Source organism: Eupeodes corollae, chromosome 2, assembly GCF_945859685.1.
Source record: "Eupeodes corollae chromosome 2, idEupCoro1.1, whole genome shotgun sequence".
Classification (NCBI taxonomy): Eukaryota; Metazoa; Arthropoda; class Insecta; order Diptera; family Syrphidae; genus Eupeodes; species Eupeodes corollae.
The window spans coordinates 12,540,088-12,562,453 of NC_079148.1; the positions used below are offsets into that span (position 1 = coordinate 12,540,088).

At 35.9% G+C, this 22,366-nt stretch overlaps 2 protein-coding genes across 7 annotated transcripts in view; both read left to right on the forward strand.

Annotated features, from left to right (window-relative positions):
- Positions 1–22,366, forward strand: part of LOC129946730 (phospholipase A2 hemilipin) — a 55,881-nt gene that overhangs the window by 9,121 nt on the left and 24,394 nt on the right. Inside the window, exon 1 of one of the 6 annotated variants that reach the window (XM_056057031.1) lies at positions 17,480–17,595. The exons of 2 other annotated variants lie outside the window; for them this stretch is intronic. The gene's annotated coding sequence lies outside the window, so the exon portion shown is untranslated. Of the gene's footprint in view, positions 1–17,479; positions 17,801–22,366 lie in introns of those variants that run through there. 3 more of the 6 variants (XM_056057027.1, XM_056057025.1, XM_056057028.1) reach the window with 3 other exon arrangements.
- Positions 9,107–10,456, forward strand: LOC129944151 (piggyBac transposable element-derived protein 4-like). The gene has a single exon (XM_056053357.1). The coding sequence runs from the start codon at positions 9,107–9,109 to the stop codon at positions 10,454–10,456; it is 1,350 nt and encodes a 449-aa protein (XP_055909332.1).

Sequence of the window (22,366 nt, forward strand, 5' to 3'; positions counted from 1 at the left end):
TTAACTTCAGATAATATACCTTCCATCCTGATTCTTCTAATATGAAATTTAAATAAAGCTATCGAAAGAAAAAAGCTTTGAACGAAATAGTTAAATACACAAACAATTGTTTTCGTTAAGTACACCTACAAGTATTTTCAATTTCCGGGATGAAATGTCCTAGGATGAGTTGTGTCTTGGGATGAATCACGCGGTTTTTTTGACAAGTCAAATGGCATTTATATCTTTGAAGACAAACTTATTGAACAGGTATATTTTTACATCTTTTATAGGTACTTTAGACAGACTCTTTGCATACAGGAGGAAGTTCGTGCGACCCAGTCTTGCATTTTATTTCTCTTGCAAAGTAAGCCCAGTTTTTTCACTAACAAAACTAAATAATATCAACAGTAATAGATTGATTTTTTCCCCAATGGAAAACACACATGATAACAAATGCACAACTACTCAACGAACACAGCCATCGAGATACAAATGCAATATCAATCGTACCAACATTTGAGAACGAAATTACATAAGATCCATTCGCGACAAGTATAAATGTCAAAAACCCATCCGTAGTATGATTCTACTTTAACTTTTATCGGTAGTAGTCATAGTACGGATATTGTTTTTGATATTCGTATAAGATCCTACTATACTATTGATAGATTTTGCAACAAAACACGCGTTCTATTAATTTTCTACATTCTACTTCATTTGAGTTATATGATAAACCCTTATCTAATTTTGATAAAATGATTGCTTTAGATAGAATATTTACGTGCATAGCACTGTTTTTAGAAAAATACTTAATTATATTTAGCCTGGTATTCAATTTGTTCTTATAACTAAACAATGTTCCTCAAAATTTTATTTAGTGTCGAAAATTGTGCATGGAATTCTTATGTTACAAACTAATGGAATAATACAGGGTCCACAAAATAACTTCTTTTTTTTTGAAAATTCTATAAAAACATCGAAAGTAGCTTCGGCTGTGTGCCACGTAGCGCCGCGTGCCATTTTGTTAAAACCAAATGTTGCCAATATCCTCCTCTTCAATTTTTGTGAACAAAATTCGTTCAACATGGCCCGATAACAATCGCCATTGACTGTAACAGGCACTGCTTGCTCGTTTTCAAAGAAAAATGTACCAATTATGCCGCTGGACCAAAGTCCGCACCAAACAGTTTTAGGTATATCGGCTTTTCAATGTATACATGCGGGTTTTCTGTGCCCCAATCGCGACAATTTTGTTTTCTTACATACCTCACCCGCTAAGATCAAAATGAACTCCATCTGAAGAGTTTATTTTTTTTGGCAAAGTCAGCATCTTCTCTAAGTCGATGGCAGGCCCACTTTCCCAGCGTTGTTCAAACTATACATAACCATATTAGTTCATTGGAAGTATACACAGGCCGTCACTTTTCATCCTACTTAAAAACTAGTATTTATCATGTAAAGTCGGTTTGCAAAAGTTATGACTTTAATTTAGGAAACAAAAATGTTTAGGATCATTATCCTGTTGAAGGTTGCAAGTTTTCTCTTAGTATGTCCAGATACATTTGCTGGTCCATGTTTTCATAGATAAACACCAGTTTTCCTACTCCTTTCCAAGCCATACTGCCCCACACCAAAACGTATCCTCCAACGTGTTTGACAGTTTTTCAGAGACTTTTTAAAGGACCAAAAATATTAAATTTGTTCTCATCAGTGAATAACACTTTTTTCCAGAACTCTAAATCTTCGCCTTGGCGTAAAGTGGCAAAGTTTATACGTTTTTCTTTGTTTGGTTCACTTATTAAAGGCTTTTTTCTTGGAATTCTTGCAAAATATCCATGTCTGTTCGAGGTTCTTCCAATTGTTCGCTTGCAGACGCTTGTGCTGCATCTCTCCGAGACTACTTATTGAATGGTGGGACAGTTATTTTTTGGGCTTTTCTGGATAGTATTAATGATCAGCCTTTCATCCCTTTCTTGAAGCTGACATTATCCCTTTTCAAGTATGGATTGTATTGTAACTCGACAAGTACTGATTAACGAATGATGTAATTTTGGCATTCATTATAACATACAAAAGCATATAAACTAACGGGAATAATTATCGTACGATGATTTTTGTCTCTTTGACTTGACCACATTTTACTCTTTTTATTAATAACTTGAGTAGTAAAATATGGAGAGAGAAAAAATATAACGGTAGCTCTATGTCATTGAAAAAGTCTTATGAAGACATTGTAACAAATTCATTTTTTTTTAATGCAGAGATGGTTAAGAACTTACCATATCGTACGATAATTTTTTTCAGTCAGTGTACAACTAATTATCTGTCAAATCAGACATGAGTTAAGTGTTACCATTCATGATTTAAGATTTAGTTGAAAAAAAATTTAAATTTTTGGTACTGCACAATTTGTTTATGTTCAGGGTTTTGCTTTTGCTACCTAAAGCTCCCGTTTTGGAGCAAAATTTATTAAACTTAAACAAGATGGTATTTAAGGAGTTTTGTGTGTGAACTTCGTGGTATTTTTAAAATATAAAAAGATCGTGTGCTTATAAGGTATGACTTAAGTTTTTTAATCGTCTAATGATAACTAAGACACAAGTGAAAGTGAAGATACTTGTGTAATCTCATTTTCGAGAATATATTTGTTAGAGAAGTAGTTGTTGACCTTAGTGTGGAATAATCTATGTAATATGAAATAATTTATAAATTTTAACATTTTAGGGATGATTAAAAATAAAATATTTTAAATCAATGAATGAATTTTCGATTTTTGCGTTAAAAACTAATATTCAAAATAAGGTTTCTGATTTCTCCGATTCAAAGCCTGTAATTTAGGAAATTAACAATTTTGTTACAAAGTTAAACTTCAACATTTTATAAGATCAAGATCGTTTATGTTATAAAATGAAATTGTACTCATTATGTATGCTCTGAAAGGCTTTCAAAACTTCCGCATTCCGTGTATAGTTGCCTTGCGGCCCACCTGAGGTAACAAACATCGCTACAGAGACAAAGTTATAAAGAGTGACTCCCATGACTAATTGGATAAATATTCGAAGTGCAGCGAATTAATATTAAAAACAAAGGAAACTCTTTTTAACGGGTTTATGAAGGCGTCAAGATATTGATGAGACAAGTTCTTAGCGTACTTCAAAACTTAAAAATTCTTCCTTCTGGATAAGTAACAACGCTAAAATATGTACGTAGGTCCACCTTATTCCAAGACGACGCGACGTATCCTGTGTTGTATGTTCATTAGCAAACTTAAGTCTTTCATTTCTATTTTTCACTGGCTTTCACATGGCTTCACGGTCATTTTGGCCTTTACTTCGATGATGATGCTCCTTCATCTGATAGTTTCGTTTCTTTCCTCTCTTCACTTTTAAAAAAATCTTAAGAGATTTCGATTTTTAACCATTAAAGATTGATTAGTTTATTGTACTTAACCTAGGTAACTACAGTTTCTACTACAGTGAAATAGAGTCATTAAAGTGACTTTAATACTTAAAAGCTCAATTAAGCTTGACTTTTTTATTTTTTATTTTGGAACTCTAGTTCCACAGACTATAAAATATAATGGCAATGGTTAAAGATTTGTCTTCATTGAATATAAAAACAAAAACACGCACAAAAGCCAGAGGGGCCACTCGAAAAGTCACAGAAAGCTAATAATAAAAGAAGATACGAATTGTGTGTATGTTTTGTTGATTGTGAAGAAATTGCCTCACTTAAGCACGACTTGTAGCTCAAGGTGTTGCTTGAATGAATACGATCAATAACATGCCGGTAGACAGAAGATCGATTTAATTTAATGAAAATTATAGCTTGGTTTGTGATGTCTGATATTTTCTTTAGCTATCTAAGCTGACAGAAAAAGTGAATCTATGTTTTTTGTACATAGGTTCATATGGAAGTCTGTGGGACGTACGGATCAATAATTATGCATTAACGAAATTGAAAGTGCCGATAGTTTGTAGAAAGCGAGTAATTTTGTTTTCTTTTGTGTGTTTCAAGATGCTAATCAGTTTTGACAAAATAAACAAGCAACAAGACACTTAGCTGGATAGTGGGAAACGCGTTGTTAACATAACCAACAGCGGTTACATTTTAATATTTGTGTGGTTTTGTTAAAAGATCAATTAATGTCAGAAAAAACTTGACACTTGTCAATTTATTTTAAGAAAATGACACACTTCTGAGTTTAATAAGGTAATTAAAAAATTATTGAAAGATTTCAACAGTGGGCCCTTAGGCATATGTGGAATATTTTTTAGATCTGAAGATCAGAAGTTCTAGGCAACAATTCAAGGTTGAAAAATAGATAAATATTATTTCACTTATACCACATTAGCACATTATTTCATATGTTAATCTTACGAACATGTTTAAGTGGAACGATTTCGGCTTAAATTCCAATGAAACACAGTGCTGTCAATCATAGGGATCGATCAGAGCTTCAATTGGTATGGAATGAAATATTGTTGGAATGATTTTTTGATTAACATAATAGTTTGACGTTCTCAGCTGTCAAAACATAAACGATAACCCTCAAAACGTTTTATGCAGCTAAATTGAGGTTACTATAAAATAGGGACTTTCTTAAAAAAAATTATATTTTATATTTCATCTTCCAACATTTTAAATGCAAATAATGCCAATGGTATCATTTGGAATTTACTAGTCGAACCAATTTGAGCTTTTTATAAAGCAAATGAGATATTTGATATCCTTTTTAGCTAGTTCACTGGGATTACCAAAAGAGTATTCTCCCAGATGAAGTTTGCGTCTTAGTGAAAGAGCAGGGTAAATGCAGAGAAGGTGAGATATTGTTTCCTTTTCTTCTTCGTCCATACGGCTCCTACAGAAGTCATTTGAGGCTACACTAAGTCGTATTGCGTGTCTGCTTATAAGACTCCAACGATTAATAATACGATTAATCTCCAGGTCCAGATCAAATCGTACCAGCTGAGCTATAACTTTGCCCATCATTGAGATGATCTTCAAAAGTTGTATAAATCTGGTCTATGTACCTCAGCGATGGAGAGATGTAAAGGTAGTTTTCATTCCCAAGGCGGGCAAATGCTCGCATGTCAACTCTAAAGACCTAAGACCTATTAGTCTATCATCATTCATTCTCAAAACTCTGGAACGATTGATTGATATCCATATACGTAATAGCATTGATAAGAGACTATTAATGTCTCAGCATGCTTACTGCAAAGGGAAATGGGTAGAAACAGCCTTGCACACTCTGGTAAGAACTATCGAATACTCCCTAAAACTAAAGGAATATACTGTGGTGGCCTTCCTGGATATTGAGGGCGCTTTCAACAACGTTGACACATCCGCTATCACATCTGCTATGACAACCCTAAACGTCGAATGCTCAATCTGTGAGTTGATTAACCCAATACTAAAAAAAAAGGATCATCAACACTTAGTTTGGGAATTTTTGCACAAAAAGGTCTGTCAGTAGAGGCACTCCTCAAGGTGGCATTCTATCCCCTCTCCTGTGGAACATGGTGGTTAACGAACTACTAATATCGCTTGAGATAGAAGGCTACAGAGTGGTTGTATATGCCATTGATGTTGCTATCGCCGTCACAGGGGAACATCCTAGTACACTGGGAGACCTCCTCCAAAACGCACTCAATATGCTCACTAGATAGGCTGATCACTGCGGACTTAGTATTAATCTTCAAAAAGGAGAGCTCGTCCTTTTTATACGAAAATACAAGATCCCAATAATTGTACCTCCTTCAATAAAAGGTGTACCACTAAATCTAATATTCAGGAGGGAGTTAAAAAAGCAACAGTAGCTCTTTTCCTTTGCAAGAAAGCCATAGGAAGCAAATGGGGTTTCCAACCTCGCATAACCCATTGGCTATACACATCGGTATTCCGACCAATACTTATGTACGGGGTTGCAGTATGGTGGACTGCACTGGAGAAAGTCACATACTACGACAAACTCAGCAGAGTCCAACCCACTGCATGTCCCTGCTTAAGCGGGGCATTGAGAACCACACCTCAGCAGCGTTAGACGCTCTCCTCCATCTGACACCCCTCGGCATCTTCAGTAAACAAGTGACAGCGAGTACAGCGATAAGGCTCAACGCCTCATCTCAATGGACCAACAACAATGTGGGGCACTCTATCATTTTGAACCTCTTTGGTTCTATACCAAAGTACATAGACTACACTATTCCTTAACCCATCCATTCCATGAAGAGATGAATGGGAAGACAAAAAAACTCGTGGATAACAAAAGTATTCATTTTTATACAAATGGAACCAAGACAAATGAAGGAGTTGGTAGTGGTATGTACTCAGAAAAGCTTAATCTTAGCATCTCATTCCAAGCGGAAATTTTAGCGATCAAAAAGGTCCTCTTCTGGCTAAGAGAAAACGTGATATCAACTTCCGATATCCGGATCTTCTTTGACAGTCAGGATGCTATTAAATCTCTTGACGGTTTCTCAACCAAATCTCAAACAGCCCTCGATTGTCGATCGTCTCTTATGGAGATGGCGCATCAATTTAACATTCACCGGGCCACAGAGACATCACAGGAAATTGTGGAGCCGATCAGCTCGCTAAAAATGGAATAGTCATGCCTATTTCACCTGAAAGGGAGCAGATAGGTAAACTGCGCATCCATAAAGCATGTTGGAAAATTGTGCCACCTAGAATTTGCTATCGTAAAAGCTGTTTCTTTTAGCATAAGTTTACATGTAGCTATCAGTTTACCTATCTGCTCCCTTTCAGGTGAAATAGGCATGACTATTCCATTTTTAGCGAGCTCATATGGCCTTCACTGGACCTAAAGCGTTTTAAAGACTTGTTATCTCAAAGCAGACTTCAAAAAATATTCTCTCACTCGTTCATTTCGGTACAGTGATAAATTTCTCAAGTCCTTCAAAACTGTGCTGTTTTCTTTCGAAAGTATTTTTGTTAACTGATGCGGTCGTCTTGACGCACTGTATTCGAATATTGTTTTTGATATATATCTGAGGTGAAAATCAAGGGTATGGTAATGTCCGTCCTCCGCCCCATATTCCATGGCCAAAGAATAGTTTGGAGGCAATTTTAAAATTCGTTTCAAAAAATTGCGTTGAAGTTTATCCACTTCTTCGATCATTCCAAATCTCCAGATCTGAGCAAAGTAGGTTTGAATAGCTCTACAAACCGCGTGAAATAGTTTCCATTTGGTTTTTAAGTTGATATTTCTTTTTGATAGAAAACATTGCCTCGTCGAGTTTATGCTGTTCTTGACTGTGTTACTCTTTCCTACGTGCTTTGAAAACGACATCTTTGGTGAAAGTGAAACTCCTAAGTAAGTATAGTTGGAGAAAATTCTAATTCTTTCTCCATTTAATTTTCAATTTTCTTGACTAGATAACCTTCCAATATTTCTGAAAATCTTAGATTTAGATAGATTTGCTTCTAAGCTCCATTTATTGCAGTAACATTCCAGTTGCGTTATCATCTTCTGCAAGACCGTGACATCATCCGCCAGTCTAACCATATCGTCTGTTTAAAGCAGCAACCTTATGTTGAACAGGTCAATAAAAAGAGTCCTCCTCCTAAGATTAATGCAAATCGTTTATATACAGTGCGAGCATCCCTGATTGACTCCAAAAAGTGTCTCGAAATATTCGGATTCCCCTGTAATTTTTCGGCTGAATTGTATCCCCTTTTTTAAATATGGAAAAGATAATTGTTTCCACAAAGGCTTCTTCTACTTTGCAGTTGTTCCTACGAAATCCTGCTGCCAGTTGCTCCAAGAAGTCATCTGTTGAGAAAAATATTGAGTAATTTATAAATTTTTTTCTGGCTGGCTCATAATTGTACAATTTATTCTTCGGCTTGCAACAGATTATACTTGGTTGTGGTGTTGGGTATAGAAAAATGCTTTAGGGACAATTGTATGGGCATGTGCTCAGACCATACATATATCTTCCTCTACACTAAATCGTCCCACGCACGTCAGTAGTTCTTGCGATACAGTACAAATTGTTGAATTTAGTACTTGCAAAATGTATACTTAACATATAACTTATATTAACTTAAAGTGGGAACACTTTTTACATATATATTCTTTGAGTGATTTGCTTATATATAAATAAAATGGAATCGAAATGTACCTTGTAAAATCATATGAAATGAAATGCTAAGTTAGTTGTCGAATTAAAATTTTAAAGCAAACTTGAATTTGTTTCATTTGTTCCCAACACAAATATCATTCACTGAGTTACCCTCATTATTCATGAATGTAAAGCTTCCTTCTTCGTCACCTTTGGTTCTTCCTTTTAAAATAATTAAGCCATTATCTTCGCAGAACTCCAGAAACTCTTTTCCTCTTGAATTAATAATGATATGTTATCTTAATTAGCTTTGTGAGTGTAAAAGCGCAGGGTGCTGGTAGGCCTCAAGTAATAGAAACCTCCAGCTTACTAAATCTCTAGCTTGTTGTCTCCCGTTTTGAATACCAAGACGGTGTGTATCGGCCTCAACTTGGTGGTTCCACCGGGGATAGATAAGGTCTGACTCTACTTCTTGTTCCCTCTGGCTTGGCGTTTAATACGTTACGAGCTTCAATATTTATTCGCACAGTTGGTCTAGCCAACTCAACTCTTTCGACCCTGTTGGGCCACATATTTCCCAGCGAAAGTTCAAAAGTCTCTGAAATTTAAAATACACTTCTGATTTGTGTGAAATTTGTCTCAGCTCGCAGATTTACTATTTCTAACGGGTTTTTTTATACTGGAGGTGCAGTTGTGGAAATGTTTGCAAGTTCAGTCACTTTTTTTTGGTTACAGTTTTTGTGTCTTACAACTAATTTTCGCGAAAAAAAAAATGAAATTGAGTATTTCTTAGTGTTATTTGTGAATAAAAAGTGAAAAAAAGTAATTTGATTTGTTGTGAATACAGTTAAAATTATGGTTGTACAGATTTGTGTTATATAACAAGTTTTTTCATCATTATTGTGAAATGGGTTATATATCTCCGCTAGTATTTTTTCATCATACATATGTGGGACAAATATATCCCGTTAGTTATTTTGTAGCTAGTTTTCTAATAAATGTGATTTCCAAAACAATGATTTATAGGAAATAAAATGGCCAGAAGAGCTGCGTCAAATCAATCTGTGTCTGACATAACGTTTTCCGATGATGAGGATGATGGAGATTTCAGTGGTAGTGAAAGCGTTTTTGAACCACCAGATGATGATTCTAATACAGAAGACGATAAGGACACTTCTTCAGAATCCAGTGAAAATGACCAAAATGTTCCCACTTTTTGGTCAAATCCCGAACCGTCTTTTGAGCCCCGACTGAAGGTTAGTTCTTACCGCGATTCAATTGTAAATGACGACTTCAATCGTGTTGACACCTCACTGGTAATTTTTAAAGAAATCTTCCCTCAAAGCCTTTTCAATTACATTGCTCAATGCACTAATGAGCGACTTCAGATTATGCAAAAGAAAAAACGTACAACCAAAATAAAACTAACTGATGAGGGAGAAATAAAAATTGTTATTGGCTGCATGCTAATTATGTCCTACAACAGAGTGCCTTCTTCCAAAGATTATTGGTCTAAAAATGTCTCGCTTAGAAATGAGGCAATACAAAATGCAATTTCACGGGATCGGTTTGTTATGCTTATTTCAAAAATGTATTTCGCCCCGCCAGAAAAGCCTGATGGAGCAGAAAAAACGTATTACATTGGTGATATAGTAGAATGCTTGAAGCACCGGTTCTTGAGAGCAAGACAAGACAGCCCCTTCCAGAGCATTGACGAGTCTATGACCAAGTTCAAAGGCCGTTCATCGCTGAAGCAGTACATGCCACTAAAGCCTACCAAACGTGGAATAAAAATGTGGCTGCGTTGCGATGCTTTGAGTGGTTATACGTATGACTTCAATATTTACAGCGGTCGTGAAGAACAGGTATTAAAAGGAACCTTAGGGGAACGTGTTGTAAATACGCTGGCAGAGACAATCAAGGAGAAAGACGTTACACTTTGTTTCGATCGCTTTTTTACAAGTATATATTTGCTTAAAAGCCTGAAACAAGCTGCTCTTGGTACTATTATGACTAACCGCAAGGGCTTACCGATTATTCATCAAAAATTAAAAAAAGGTGAATCAGCTATCAAGGCCAGCAATACAGGAGTAATGTTCGTAAAATGGCACGACACTAAGGTGGTATCCGTTCTGAGCAACTGTCATACTGCAAATGTCGTCGAAGTCAATAAAAAGCAAAAGAACGGAAAACAAATAACCATACCATGTCCTGAATTTATCAAATTCTATAGAGAGATATTGGGTGGGGTTGATCGGGCCGACCAACTAGCAGGGTTGTACGAGGTAGACAGGAAATCTACAAAATGGTGGAAAAAAGTTTTTTATAGGCTCTTGATGATGAGTGTTGTAAATTCAAACATTATTCATTCACAACTAATCTAATAGCCGAAGGAAAGCTCACAGCAAAGATTTTTCGCTCATCCAGATCTGGATGCATATCCAGAAAGAGAAAACGGATGTCTGCAGTCCATCTTCCTGTGGAGGGACCTACTAGGAGGCGTCGCACTAATTGCAATGCCAACAAACGAGAGAGACGCACTAAAACTATATGCGAAGAGTCCCAAATTCCGCTCTGCAAAGATTACTTCGCCAGCTATCATAAGTGAAAAGATCTATATATTTATTTTTGTATATTTTTAATTTCTTTTACATGAATTCATATTTATTTTTTCATTAATTTTTCCGCCATTTATAAACAAAATGAACTTATAAAAAACATTACTTAGAAAATAATTTTTCTGAATCTGGGTTTATAATAGCCTAATGGGATAAATATGTCCCACTCAAAAAGCCGTGTGGGACATATGTGTCCCAGCCCACCCAGCGCCCCCTATGGATATTTTTGGAACTTTTTTGTTGGAAATGTACTAAGATTTAATCATTTGATCGGTTCAACAAAAAATATTTCATGTTTGTTAACAGCATTCCGAGTTGAGAGGGTTAATTGTTGAACACGCGGTTTCTCCTTTGTTACCATAATCTGTAGCGCTCCGTTTTGGCGTTGTTTGCTTTTAGAACATTGGGAGTCAAACCAGGATTGTTGGTAAAGCTCCCTGTGGACTTCTGGAAACAACGCAGTTTCGTACTGCTGCTGTCTTCCAACAGTGAATGTTCTTCTTGTTACTGTTGTTCGCCTGATAGCTTCCATTGAAATTCGGACGCGTAGTTTAGCACCAACCAGGAATAAACCGGAGTCGGTGTTAGCTGATCTGTACGTACGAATGTCAAGTTTGCTAGATCAGTGCCTTCTGTCAATTTCAGGTTCGATTATCAGGGAACTGCAAGGTGCCCTTGTGGATATCTAGTCGATGAATCTAGTGCTACTCAACAACATGTTCTTCTCGTCTGGGAAGTCAATAAACCTAAGTTTGTTTTCGAACGTAATATCGTGAACCCTAAGTATTCCGATCTTAGCATTAAAAACTCTCAGCAGAATCTTTACATTATTTTTGAGGCATTGCTCATAAGTTTTGTCAAGGAACTCGTAAATTCTTTCGCTGAAAAGGTGCAAGAGAAGGAATTTGGCCTTAAAATTCTTTCATTAATTTTTACACTGACATGCGAACAAACGCTTTTTCCTTCCAAGTAAACACTTCCTATAGTAGAAATCGCATCACTTGTGTTTTTATCACAATTGTGTTTCACTTTCATGACCGACTCGTGAGGGATGTGCCTGCCTGAAATCGTTGGGGCCGGTTCTTCATAGCAATATTTTTTCTTTTGCTCCTACTTACTGAGAAGGTAGCTTGAATATCACATGTCTGGATATGGTTAATCCAATGTAAGTCGTTCTCGCTTATCAAACGGTCACCACGTCGAGCAAACGATGCGATGTTGTCTCCTGCCTGTACCACTTTTTTTTTACTTTACTGCCCCTTACGAGAAATGGACAAGTCCTCCAATTAAGGATTTAGCATATAATTGTAGGTCCTCCCCTCCCTGAAATTACTTAAAAACTAGAAAAGTTGACAGTTGTTACTGACTACGCACTAGTTTTCTGTTTTTCTAGGTAGTAGTTTACAAAGGATTTGAACTAAGCTATCAAAACAATTTGAAGTAATATTCGTCATTATGTCCAATTTTCTCTGATCTATTTTTGGGATAGTATAATAAATTAGGTCACTATTTTCCAAACTTGTGATACCAGTTCTCGAAGGAACCCAACCAAAAATTGAGTCTTGATTGAGTATTCAATCGTTTCAATTCTGCACTCGTTCACGACATAACCTTAAAATGAAATGAAACATGAAAGTCGTAAGATTTACAATCTCAAACTCTGACCCAGTTACAGCTTCGTCATGAACTTCTCTTAATATCCAACACGATCGATTGCATTTTCATGGGTTTGGTTTTCAACTTCAAAGAAATATCTTAATATTCAAGGTAGTTCTTTTACCCGTTTTTTTTCTTCTTTTTTTACTAGGTATCAAACAAAGAAGCAATAAATCTATACACAAGTCTTATTTAACTGCTCTTGCTAATAGGAAAAACTACATCTCAAGGCAGCAACAATATATACCCTTTCCGTTAAGCCTCTGAGTGCAATTTTTCTTGTTCGCTTTGCATTCCGGAAAACATAAATAAAGACTGTAAGAGATTATGAACTTCGACGAACATGAAACCTACACTCCAGACTCCATGGCTAAAGATAGGTATACTATACCTTTATGAACAACAAAGTCCCACAAGCACGAAAAAACGCCAAGTATCTAGGTATCTTGATCAGTCCATCTTCTGGCAGAAAAAGAAACAAAAAAAAACACTTCACCTTCGTTGTACTTTCTACGATGATAATTGTTTGTTTGAAATATGCCGACACGATTTTTCTGCACCATCATCGCACACACGCCTTGAAAGTCTAATATACATAAGTGCCTTCGATGCAATTTCACATCAAACTCAAATGCAACACAACAATTCTGCTCCAAGTCGAAGTTCTCACCTTCAAACCAATTTATTAAGCTTAATCACGATCATCATGCAAATTGAATTCTGTTTGAGTGTCTAAAGCTCACCATACACGAATAGGGTTTTCCATTTTTTAGACAAACATAAATTTATTTTTGTATTTTTAACCTTTTCAAGGAACTAAAAATTTCGTAAAATCTGTCTCAACTTTTGTATCTCGCAGAATATAAACAGTCATTTCGTTGAAAAACAGAAACTCCATCTTTGATTTGATACTAAATTTAATCGTCCAAACTTTTTGCGATGGCTCTTTAGTAAAATGGATACTTGCTTTACAGATTCAAATTTACTTTTTTTTGCTTTTTTTGCACCAACACCAATTAGACTTTTATCTGTCAAATTGATTTATAACATCAAGCTTTAAACCTTAGAGGTGTTTCTACTAATGCACCTCTCCTTATCCAAGCGGCAGCGGACGAATTCTCGAGATGGAATCAACTGTGGCGTCTACAGTTCCTGTAAGGTTGAACTACTTAGTGAACACCTTATAGGGCTTCTTCGACATATTCAAAGCCTAGGCCTGTAAGGAGCTGTTTATCAGGCTCCCCTTCCTTGGAGTTATACTAAGGATCTGGCCCTCCAGGTTGGGGGTTGTGCCGTCGGGGTGACTTCCTGGCCACGTAAAAATATATTTAGTTGCGAAGCACCAACAAGCCTCGGATACGGACGGATTCACTGTTGACAATCCACGCAAACGAAATAAGGACAACGAACTTCGGATCTGTACGATCCTTAATAGACCACGTGCAGCCGAACAATTAGCTGAAGCCATAAACTGCTGCAAGCCAGATATTACCGCCATCCAAAACGTGCTATGGGATGGACCGGGCAAACGCAAACTAAAAGACTGCGATATATACTACGTCAACTGCTACCGAGAACAAAGACACCGTCTATTTGGGTGGGGATTTGTTGTTGAAAATAGGATCAGGCAAAAAGTCTTGAGTTTCAACAGTGTGAGCGAGCGCATCACGACAATCCGCATCAAGGCTAAATTCACCAATATAAGCCTAATATGCGTGCATGACCCAACAGAGGAGAAAGATGAAGACACCAAAGACAAATTCTTCGAGCTCTTGGACAAGAAATATAAGCAGTGCCCTGGCTATGACATTAAAATTGTCTTAGGAGATTTTAATGCCAAGCTAGGAAAAGAAGACATCTTTGGTGGCATAATCGGGAGATACAGCCTTCACGACACCACCTCCAAAAACGGATTCAGACTGGTCGATTTCGCTGCGGGGCGAGACGTTCAGGTAGCAAGTACGCAGTTCACGCATCTTAATATCTACAAGGGGACATGAAAACCAGTGGCAACATTGCCTTCCAGCCATCAGAGATGCGGTCTGAAGTGCTAGGTTTCACCCCTGGTTTGACGATGAATGCCGGCAAGCGCACGCAGCGAGACGAAACGACGCTACACAGAAGGAAAAGAGCTGCTCACGAGCTCTACGAGCAGAAGAGGAGAAAGGAAAAAAAAATCATGAGAAGCCAGCGATCGAGGAGATAGACGGATGTCACAACAGGAATGAGGTTCGTAAATTTTACCAAACGGTAAAAAAAACCTCCCAAGGGTGCCACGAACCGAAGCCTGTAAAGACGATCAGGGAAACACCTTAGCAGTCTATGTTGAGAATGTGGAAAGACCACTTCTCCAAATTATATAACGGCGATGACGGACCGAATTCCGCAGTAAAGGAGATAGAACCACTCAACCTCGGCGAAGCAGATCAACAATTCCGCCTACACGACCTTGTCGAAGTGAAGATAGCTATATCTAAACTTAAGTCAAACGAAGCTGCTGGAGCTGACGGCATCGCTGCCGAACTATTCAAAGCAGCAGGCTATGACTTGGTACGGAGCATGCACCAACTCATCTGCAAAATATGGTCGGAAGAAAGCATGCCCGATGAGTGGAATCTCAGCATAGTATGCCCGATACATAAGAAATGAGATCCTCTAAATTGCGCCAACTACAGAATCATCAGTCTCCTAAGATCCTCTCTGCCGTATGATGTGAACGTCTGAAGCCGTTCGTTAACAAACTGATTGGTCCTTATCAGTGTGGCTTCAGACCAGGAAAGTCCACTATCCACCAAATATTCACACTACGGCAGATCTTGGAAAAAACCCAGGAGCTTCAAATCGATACCCACCATCTCTTTATCGATTTTAAAGCCGCGTATGACAGCATCTATAGGAAAGAGCTCTACAGAGCAATGTCTAGTTTTGGCATCCCTGTCAAACTTATCCGTTTGTGCAGAATGACAATTGAGAATACACGCTGCTCTATCAAGGTCGGAACAGATCTTACCCATGCATTTGATGTCAAAAAAGGTTTTAGACAATGCGATGCACTGTCATGCGACTTCTACAACATCGTTCTGGAAAGAATTGTGCAAAACTCAAGCGTCAACACTAGAGGCACAATCTTCCAAAGGTCCATCCAATTACTTGGATATGCAGATGATATTGACATAATTGGAAGATCAAAGCGTGATGTCAGTGGAGTGTTTTTGAGCATTGCGAATGAAGCGTAGAAGATGGGTTTAGTGGTCGATGAGGGCAAGACAAAGTATATGCTGTCATCAAAAAACGTCATTGAACAACGACGTATTGGACGAAACGTCACCATGAACAGCTATAACTTTGAGGTAGTTAAAGACTTTGTCTACCTAGGCACCGCTTTTAACACAGACAACGACACCAGCCCTGAAATCAAACGAAGAATAACTCTTGCAAATCGCTGCATCTTTGGACTTAGAAGGCAATTGAGAAGTAAAATCGTCTCTGGATCATCTATACGACACTCATCATCCCGGTTCTCATTTTTGGCGCTGAGCCCTGGACCCTGTCAAGGAAAGATGAGAGCGTCTTAGGATGTTTCGAGAGAAAAATTCTTCGGGTGATTTTTGGTCCCGTACGTATAGATGAAGAACGGAGGAGAGATATAACGACAAACTGTACGGGCTGTACAGCGACACTGACCTAGTTAGCAGAATTAAAGTCCAACGGCTAAGATGGCAAGGTCATGAAGAGCAAATGGACATCAACGCTCCAGCCCGGAAGGTCTTTGAATCCAATCCCGTGGGACGGCGCAGTAGAGGAAGACCGCGACTCAGATGGTGCACCCAGGTGGGAGAGGATCTCAACCAACTTGGCGTGCGAAACTGAGACCGAGCTGGCTGGAGACGCATGTTGGTTGAGGCCCAGGTCCTCCCGGACTGTAGCACCACCTTATGTAAGTATGTAAATTTAGACCTTCTTTTGAAGTTTATCCAGTCAAAAGACGTATTTCACAGCTTGATCACAAAAATTTCAATCGTTAAACATTCTGCACGAAAAGATCATTTTTTTACGCAATCCAAATCCACCAATTAAAAAAAAGTTTGACAAATTAAAAAAAAGTTTGACACATTTCAAATTCTTTAAATTAATTTTCTTAAAGCCTCGTTCTAAAAGCTATCTCAAATAAATTCAAGATTTGAGTTTTCCAAAGTTTGTGTAGTAAAGTGTTAGCAACAAAAAAAAACACGTTGATAGCTAAAAATCTGACAGACATAAAAATCAGTAAAATGGAACAATTTCGGGAGAACTATTTTTTCGTTGTTTTGTTTGAACGACAAGGAATTATGTAATTCGGACATTTTTAAATATTTAAATAACATAAGGCACTTCGAGCCATTATGGTGTATCACAGTTCAAGGCTAAAACTGTCAATAAATGCATAGAAGACGTTTTGAATGGTAATAAAATTATCTAGTTTTTGTAATTATATGACATCAGGTTGATCCATCCCTGACAACAGTACTCGCACACAGGAATGGTTGAGAGTTGTCAGTCATTAGGCCCTAGTTCTCAAACGGACCTTTGCGCCACCCAATTTATTATTATTATTAAGGTTGATCCTGAATCGATGATCGTTCAATTGATCTAGTTACTCGTAAAAGCTTTAGGCAAGCCAAAACGATCTATAATGGTGATCCTAATAGAAAAGCATTAATTTTATTGATGATCAATCTTTTTCTATAAATTTGGCAGAAGGCTATCTTCGAAATCATCGACAACAGGTGAACAAGTACTCGAATTCACAAAGTTTCTGCTTCAGATTTTAAGTAGATCACATCAACAAGACTGGTAAATGTCTAGCGTCTAAATTTCTAGATATCTGCCTAAAGGTACTTACTTCAAACTCCAAACTGTAAGCCACAAAATGATCGATCCAAGCTTATTCGAACATGTTGCTATATTTCGTATGAACAACAAAAGCAGCAGGTATCTTTTTCTATAAACAAAGGTATAGCAAACATTGTGCAAAAGCATCTTTTTCAAGACCTTCATTGAGCCACCAACTAACTTACTAGACTGCTGGCTCCATCATCATCGTCATTGGTGCTCAGCTCAGGTCTCAGGTGTGCAGCTTGCTTGCTTTTGGCTTTGTCCAATTGTGCAGCCTAGTTTAGTCTTTAGTAGTCGCCGGTAAACCGACTTGTTTGGGTCTCGAAATAAACAGTCGCGACGCCAAGCCAACGAACCGTGTTTTCAATTTTGTGGTGTGTGGTGTGAAATTTAAATTGCGTATTTTTTAAGCGCGTACTCGCTTTCTATATTGTTGGCTCAGAAGACTTGTTTCGTTCGTTGGTGTTTTTCTTCATAAAATTTGCTAATCGATTAATGATTTCTCAATTAATCAAGTTCTTTTATTTATGTAAATATAAATTGTGTATGTTGAAAGTTAATACTTGACCAATTTGTATGGTAAAGTTTAAAAAACCACTGTCAACACTGGCAATGTTAATTAATGTGGTTCGTTTTAGCTAATATCTTTCAAATCACAACACTGATGGTTTTCAAAACTCGATCCATGAAAATTCAAGATTTTGAGAAACGAAACATCTCAACAGTTCAATTTCAAATAAGTAAATATCGGAACAGTGGTTTGGCAACACACTCAATAGTTCAAGCTGACGGATATGTGTGTGCAATATTCAATAATTAACGGTCGATAAAAAAAGTTTAAATCTTTTTATTTTGTAGCAATTATTCTGCTACCAAAATATAGTTTGACTAAGATTCTGCAACGTCTTGCAACCTTGTGAATAATTTAATCAAAGATCACCATCAATCCCATTAAAACACAAAACCAGTTATAACTAAAAGATAGTCACTTTTGTTTTGGTTATAAAGTTGTTGACTAATTTTTGAACTACTAAAAGTAACTTGTCCCCGAAAAATATTTTACTGTTTAGTCTCGATGACTTTTGTTTGTTTAGTTTAAGTTATGTTAAAAATGCAAATCTTGTATCCAAAAACATGTGTAGAGTGAATGTGCCAGAGTGCTTTCACTTTAAATCAACAATTAAGAGTTCAAGACATGGAAAATAATCAATCTTTTGTGTTATGATAAATGATTATAGAGTGATAGAGATGCTCTGTTTGGAGCATTGGAAGTGTAGCTAACCATGTTGACTATGAGAGATCAAAAACCAGTGAATGGAGTGACTTAAGAGAAGAGCCACTTACTGTCAAACGATAATATGATGTGTAATTGAAGTTTATTAATGGTCACGAATTGAGTGATCGATTTATAGTCGGGGACATCAAGATGGCGGGAGTTAGTTAAAAGTCTTATTTTTCTACTTAAACCTTTGCAAGCAAAATTTTACATCTTTCAGTGGGAGTAGAGCTATTATAACCGTCAATATGTTTCTTCACTTTTGATTAATCAATTTGTATTTGTTCACTGATGCCCACACTACTTTACCATGGCAATATCTGTATCGAGTGATTTTTTTGACGTCTTTGTATATAAAACCTGTAGTGTTATCATGGAGTTAACGTTCGACGTAACCGCAATGTGGCGGTGGAGGTTTTTAAATACAAATGTTAAGGCAAAAAAGTCTGCAAGAGCTAATTTCGTCTCATAGCGACCAGGGGTGGAATCGGCTAAGTTGATTGATGCTAAATGACAATCCAAATAATCGAATTTGATCTTTCAGAGCTACCAGACGCTTACACAAACGACTGGATCATTTTCTTAGTTAGCTAATTTTCGTTCAAAGAACACATTCCTGTGACCGACAAAGCTTTCGAAATTCGAAAAAAATCAAGAAAAGTAAGAATATTATTCAAAAACAGCCAATCTGATACTTTTATTAAAATGTTTTATAGGAATCAATTTAAAATTTTAATAATGGCAACAATGAATTTTGAAAATTTGAATCTGAAATTGTTCAATCGAATTGAATTGAGTTGAATCATCTTACACAGATGGAATGAATTTGATTATCAAAAAAATGATAGTCAACTATCACCTTAGCCGATTCCACCCTAGGTCTCGCCTCATAGTCCCTCGATGATAGTTATAAAGGTTTTATTTACGAAGAGATATTTCAAAAATAGGAAAGACGGTACAATTTTAAATTTTGTTGTTCAATGGGTGCGTTCAATCTCAGTTCGATAGGATATCTGGATATATTTTGTAAGTGTTTTGTAATAATAATTGGGTGGCGCAACAGTCCGTTGAAAACTAGGCGCCTAGTGACTAACAACACTATCAACCATTCCTGTGTGGGAGTACTGTTGTTAGGGATGGAGGGGACCTACAGTTTTAAGCCGAATCCGAACAGCTAATTTGAGAAAACACTTTTCATGACAAGAGGCAGTACCCGTGAAACTTTAGATGGCATAGGCAGGGATCGAACCCAAGATATCTGGCATGATATTCCAACGCACTAACCATCATGCCACGGGTACTACGTTATTGTTTAACGTGTACGAAAATACCTGATCCAAAACAGCGGCGCGGCGTTATCAAAAGTAAAATCCAAAGCGATACAAAAATGTATGGTTATGAGATCTGATAGATCAACATTGAAATTATGAGAACCTGAAAATTGGTTTCAAATTATCCATTTATTTTATTAACTTCCTATGGGATTTTTTTCGTCGTCCATAGCTCAAGAACCAGAAGAGATATCGACTTCAAATAAATTTTGTTATACAGATAATAAGGCAGAAAGGGCTCTCAAGAAAATTGCGTGGGTGGTTTTTTTACCATAGCAGTTTGAAAAAAAGGTGAACATTTTGGTTAACCCTAAATATCTTACAAACTAAAAATGCTAGAGACTTGAATTAAATTTCATATAATATATTGTAACGTGATACCAAACAGGTATATTTTTTGAAAAAAATCAATATAACGGTTTTTTTTATAAATCAATAAAACTGAAAAAAAAAATTTGTCACCTCCAAAATTTTACGACTGAAATATGATTTCATGATGTTTTTGACATCTGATAAATTTTGAGAAAAATCTAATTGACAGTTTTTTTACAAAAAAATAAAACCTAAAAAAAAATGTATAAAAGTTGGTAAAAATTGATTTTCGACTCAAATATCTTTTCAAAACTTTAAGATATTGGCTTTAATTTACTTTTATCTTTTAAAACATCTTGTTGTCAACATTCAGTAAAAGTTTTAAAAAAAATCGATTTAACAGTTTTTGTACAAAAAATTAAAAACCGAAAAAAAAATTAACAAAAGTTCGTAAAAAATGATTTTCGACTCAAATATCTTTTAAAAACTTTGAGAAAATAGGTTCTTACTAATTTTTTCTTATAAGAAATATTGTTTTTAATATTAGGACAAATTTTGAGAAAAATCGAATTAACAGTTTTTTAAAAAAAAAATAAAAACCTGAAAAAAAAATGTATAAAAGTTGGAAAAAATTGATTTTCGACTCAAATATCTCTTCAAAAATTTTAAATATTGGCTTCGAACTAATTTTATCTTATAAGAAATATTGTTTTCAACATTAAGTAAAATTTTTAAAAAATTCGAATTGACAGTTACAAAAAATAAAACTCTAAAAAAAAACTACTACAACTTGGTAAAAATTTACTTTCGGCTCAAATAGCTTTTCAAAAATTAAAAATATTGGCTTCAAACTTATTTTTTTTCAGAGAAAATATTGTTTTCAATATTCAGTAATTTTTATATAAAAATCCAACAGTCCGTTTTTTTCATAAAAAAATAAAATCTATAAAAAATAGTGCGCAAATTTGGTAAAAATACATATAGACAAACTTTTAAGCAAGACAAATCGACAGACGGGATGGGAAGTTATCAGTGTGGGTCGCATCCCAGCCTCTTTTTTTAAATTAATATTTGAGCTTTAAATCTAATATATTGTCTACTTTTCCTAAACTGCTCAAACTTTATTCCTTTTCTGACAGCTTCTTTAATGCAGCTATAAAACACGTTCAATAAGTTATCTTAAAGCATTTAACTATCCAAGATAACTATCAAACGCGAGATTGAACGAAGCCATTGTTGCTCATGATCCATATTGATTTATATATCAATGTTCACACTGAACTTTTTTTGACGTCTCAAAATTGTATATACTTTCTATCCCAGTGGATAGTGAAAGTGACAAGGAAGTGATTTTATTTTGTCTTTAAAAATAATTGGTAGTGAAATAAAATGACCAGGTCCAGTAAATAAAAAACTTATTTTGACATTAACAGCAATTCAGCTTCATTAAAAGCATTCGAATGTTTTTGGTCGTTTGAGACTTCAACAACTTTATTGGAAACTTGACTCGAAAGTTAGTCAAGAAAAATCAAATTAACTATCAAGTCAATTCCATTTATGTCAAAATGACAGCTAATCATAATTATTCATTCAACTGACAGCTGAAACTCAATACTCTGTGGTTGGTATATTTTCTGCACAATTTTATTTGATGTTTTATGTAAGAGAGTCCCTTGTCAAATTTCTATCATTTTAATTGCATGCATATGATATTCAAGAGATTGCAGGACTTTAATATTTGAGAGAGTTGTTCGAGTTTCTTAGAAACAGTGGAAAAATGAAGTCGAAACCAATTTCTATTGATCTTTATGAAGGTACAGATGTTTAGTGCAACACGAATATGTGTACATTTATCAAAAAAGAATAAATTAAAAAAAGAACATTAATCTTAAATGAATACCAATAAAATACGAAACACAATTTTTACTTAAAAAAATGTGCGAATTTTAACACTAAATCCTAAAATAAAATCCGCTCCAACGAAAACTGACAGATGTCTTTAATTTTTTTCGTAAAATGTCAGAATTTTCAGTCGGAATTAAGCACGGGATGATACAAAAATATCAAAAAACAAGTCGGAACTCAGTTCCATTCAACTAAGATCTTAAAACAAATTTGAACCGAGTTCTACAGATATGATTAGGTGTGAAAAAATGGTCGACAAATATTTTTAAAATGATGTTTCAAAGATAAACCGATAATTACTTGATTGAATTTTTTTGACTT